General features: G+C 45.9%; 1 protein-coding gene across 2 annotated transcripts in view; it reads right to left on the reverse strand.

Annotated features, from left to right (window-relative positions):
- Positions 1–728: 728 nt before the first annotated feature.
- LOC135561753 (ras-related protein Rab-33B-like) overlaps positions 729–3,579 on the reverse strand; it is a 23,378-nt gene continuing 20,527 nt past the window's right edge. For both annotated transcript variants that reach the window (XM_065003539.1, XM_065003540.1), the window contains one exon: positions 729–3,315. In XM_065003539.1, the coding sequence (XP_064859611.1) occupies positions 2,943–3,315 (373 nt within the window). In that variant the 3' untranslated portion in view covers positions 729–2,942. The remainder of the gene's footprint in view (positions 3,316–3,579) is intronic.

A 3,579-nucleotide genomic window follows, 5' to 3' on the forward strand; every position in this document is an offset into this window, starting at 1 on the left:
ATCAGATTTAACTCACCCCAAATGAACCATTATGAGTCAAGTCGATGGTAATGAGTTGACATGAGACCTGATCCTAGATAAGCCGTCCTACTCTGAGACGCTTTATCAACTCCCTGACCTGAGACCAGTGCTTAAAGGCAACCAGGAGGCACCTTCCACTTGTTCTGATTCAGTCAGTTCAGGAAGTCTGTGAAAGGAGAGAGAAAACCGAGAAGGACCTCGCTGTCAGCTAACCGATGAATGTTGCACCATACTGTCGTGCCACACACACACACACACAGCTGTTGGTGGCATGTGTGTTGTCTGCTGAACTGAGCAGAAGAAGGGTCATGTGCCACCTCAGTCACACACACCATTCTCAACCGCCCACACTCCTGCACCAGACTCCTGCATGACCAGCACACCACTCCTCCCGTGTAGTCCCTCTACCACAGTAACCATGGAAAAGGGAGTGTTTCCAGGGAGTAAATCGGTTGTGAAGTGTAACCTTTTCACAGTTGATATCCCGGGGCAGCGATTGTCTCCTTCTCATCCAGAGATCAAGAAACATATTGAATGTGTTCTAGTCCTGCTCTGCTGTAGTACATAGTTTTGCAAGTAAACTAACTTCAAAATGAACACTGAAAACTATTACAGACCTGCATTAGATCCCTGTGAAAAATCAGACAAACTGCCAATGGGATGAACAATATAAAAACACAATTCAGTTCAAAGAGTAGTACTATTGATTACAACTTTGAAGAACATTGATTATTTTATTGAATATGGAAAACATTTACACACATCATAAATGGAAATGTACAGTCATATCTTTCCTGCTATACAATGACCATAACGCAAAGATGGACAGATCGAGACACATAAAAGACGACCCACTGCACAAGCCTCAGACAGTTACATTATGCGGTACTTCCAGGGGAGTGTATCCAAGAGTCTCCACTGTTTTTGGGTCATTCCACGAAATGAGGGCCTTTTGCGTTCCCTTTGATATTTTAGGGATAAATTGAGCACCAATATTGAATTTTAAAAAGCCTGTTATATTAAATTTAGTGCCATTTAATATAGACCACATGGAGAATTCAATCAATCTGATTTAATAGGAATAGACTTCGGCATTTTGAAATGTCCCTCCGTGCACCCTCTCCGACTTCTAAGAAGATTTAACCCCTTTCATCCCAACATTTCTCCATCATTGTAAAGCCCTAGTTATTTTATTGTGATTAGTGATTCAGTCCCTCAGTTTTAAAGGTCAACCCTGTTAAGTGAAATGAACTCTCATTTTAATATGGTGAAAATATTCCCATTTTAAATATTTCTTCCCAAAGAAACATTGAACATCCAGTAGTCAAATCATAATGTCAAAACAGGTGGTTCTATTCTTTCTGGCCATGTTCTGGTGTTTTGTGGAGTAAAACTGAGCGGGTCGAGCGTCAACAAGTCAACCCTGTTACCAACAGACAGACAGTCTAAAAATGTTTTAACAATTAAAAATGTTTTGGGAAGCCTGTTGCACATACAGTAACAAGCTTCCATTCCCCCTGTCACAAGGGGATTCATGGCTGATTTAAGATGACATCATCAACCCCGTTACGGTCAACCCCGGTTACGGTCAACCCGATTAGGGTCAACCCCGATTAGGGTCAACCCCACCCCGTTACGGTCAACCCCGATTAGGGTCAACCCCGATTAGGGTCAACCCCACCCCGTTACGGTCAACCCCGATTAGGGTCAACCCCGATTACGGTCAACCCCGATTACGGTCAACCCCGATTAGGGTCAACCCCGATTAGGGTCAACCCCGTTACGGTCAACCCCGATTAGGGTCAACCCCGATTAGGGTCAACCCCGTTACGGTCAACCCCGTTACATTATTTGGCACTTGCTATAGTAATTTCCGTCTTTAACCTGTTGAGATGGGGAAACTTAATGAAGTTCAACATCCTCTTTACGACAGAATGTTAAAATGAGGTGAAGTCAAAATGTTTTCAAAAGGCACCGAATTAGTAGAACGACCCTTCGGTTAATGCTTTATCCTGGGTACCAGTCTTACATTTATGGCTTGATTATAACGGCAACGGAGTTGGCAAGAGCACACACAGATCTGAGAGCAGGCTATAGAAGGAGACAACAGATCTGAGAGCAGGCTATAGAAGGAGACAACAGATCTGAGAGCAGGCTATAGAAGGAGACAACAGATCTGAGAGCAGGCTATAGAAGGAGACAACAGATCTGAGAGCAGGCTATAGAAGGAGACAACAGATCTGAGAGCAGGCTATAGAAGGAGACAACAGATCTGAGAGCAGGCTATAGAAGGAGACAACAGATCTGAGAGCAGGCTATAGAAGGAGACAACAGATCTGAGACCAGGCTATAAAAGGAGACAACAGATCTGAGAGCAGGCTATAAAAGGAGACAACAGATCTGAGAGCAGGCTATAGAAGGAGACAACAGAACTGAGAGCAGGCTATAGAAGGAGACAACAGATCTGAGAGCAGGCTATAGAAGGAGACAACAGATCTGAGAGCAGGCTATAGAAGGAGACAACAGATCTGAGAGCAGGCTATAGAAGGAGACAACAGATCTGAGAGCAGGCAATAGATCAGTGGAGGCTGCTGAGGGGAGGACGGCTCATAATAATGGCTGGAATGGAGTAAATGAAATGGTATCGAGCACGTGTTTGATACCATTCCATTCCAGCCATTATTATGAGCCGTCCTCCCCTCACCAGCCTCCACTGATATAGATGCTTGATCAGAGAGGACTTCCCACTATCCCTCTCCTTCCTTCCTTCCTTCCTTCCTTCCTTCCTTCCTTCCTTCCTTCCTTCCTTCCTTCAGGTATATGTCCAGAAGTCTTTCTCTGAGTTCTTGGTGGGCACCCTAAATTCCCCTGTTCCCCCTCCTTCCATCCTATGTTCCATCCCTCTTCTCACCCTGGCTCTCTCAACAGGTGCATGTCCAGAAGTCTTTCTGAGGGTTCTTCTTGGCTGGCAGTCTGAAAGAAGATGTCCCTGTATAGGACCCACAATAGGACCCAGACACTCCTGTGTTGTTGAGAACCGGGGGAGGGGGTCTGGTCTGTCTCTTCAGCCTGGAGGCCAGGGCCATGAACACATCCTCCACGCTGTCCTGATGCCCCCCTCCTGGTTCTCCTCCTCCTCCAGGGAGGCTTTTAGCAGACGTTTCAAACAGAATCATCCCGTGGGCAACTGCAAACTTCTGGGACTGATCCCGTGTCACCTGACCTTCGACCTTGATGGAGCGGGGGTCACTGCTGCAGGTGTCACGGAGGTCGCTCTTGTTGCCCACGAGGAACCTGCAGAGGGGGAGACATATGGAGAGTTTAAAACGTTACAGTTTACAACCGAAAAGGCAATGTTGGCCACTACAGAGTATTCAAAACCATGTGTTTACTGTGTGTTGGTTGAGGTGTGTGTAACACAGCTGCCCAATGCCGACACAATGCAGCTTTTCTGAATCTGATCCTGGCGATAGAGCTAGTTCCTCTGGGCCTCCACGTGGAACTGATCAGGTGTAAACGGGGCCATTTAACAAAAAAAGGACAAATGGAATTGGCTTC

The sequence above is a fragment of the Oncorhynchus nerka genome, linkage group LG18, assembly GCF_034236695.1.
Source record: "Oncorhynchus nerka isolate Pitt River linkage group LG18, Oner_Uvic_2.0, whole genome shotgun sequence".
Taxonomy (NCBI): Eukaryota; Metazoa; Chordata; class Actinopteri; order Salmoniformes; family Salmonidae; genus Oncorhynchus; species Oncorhynchus nerka.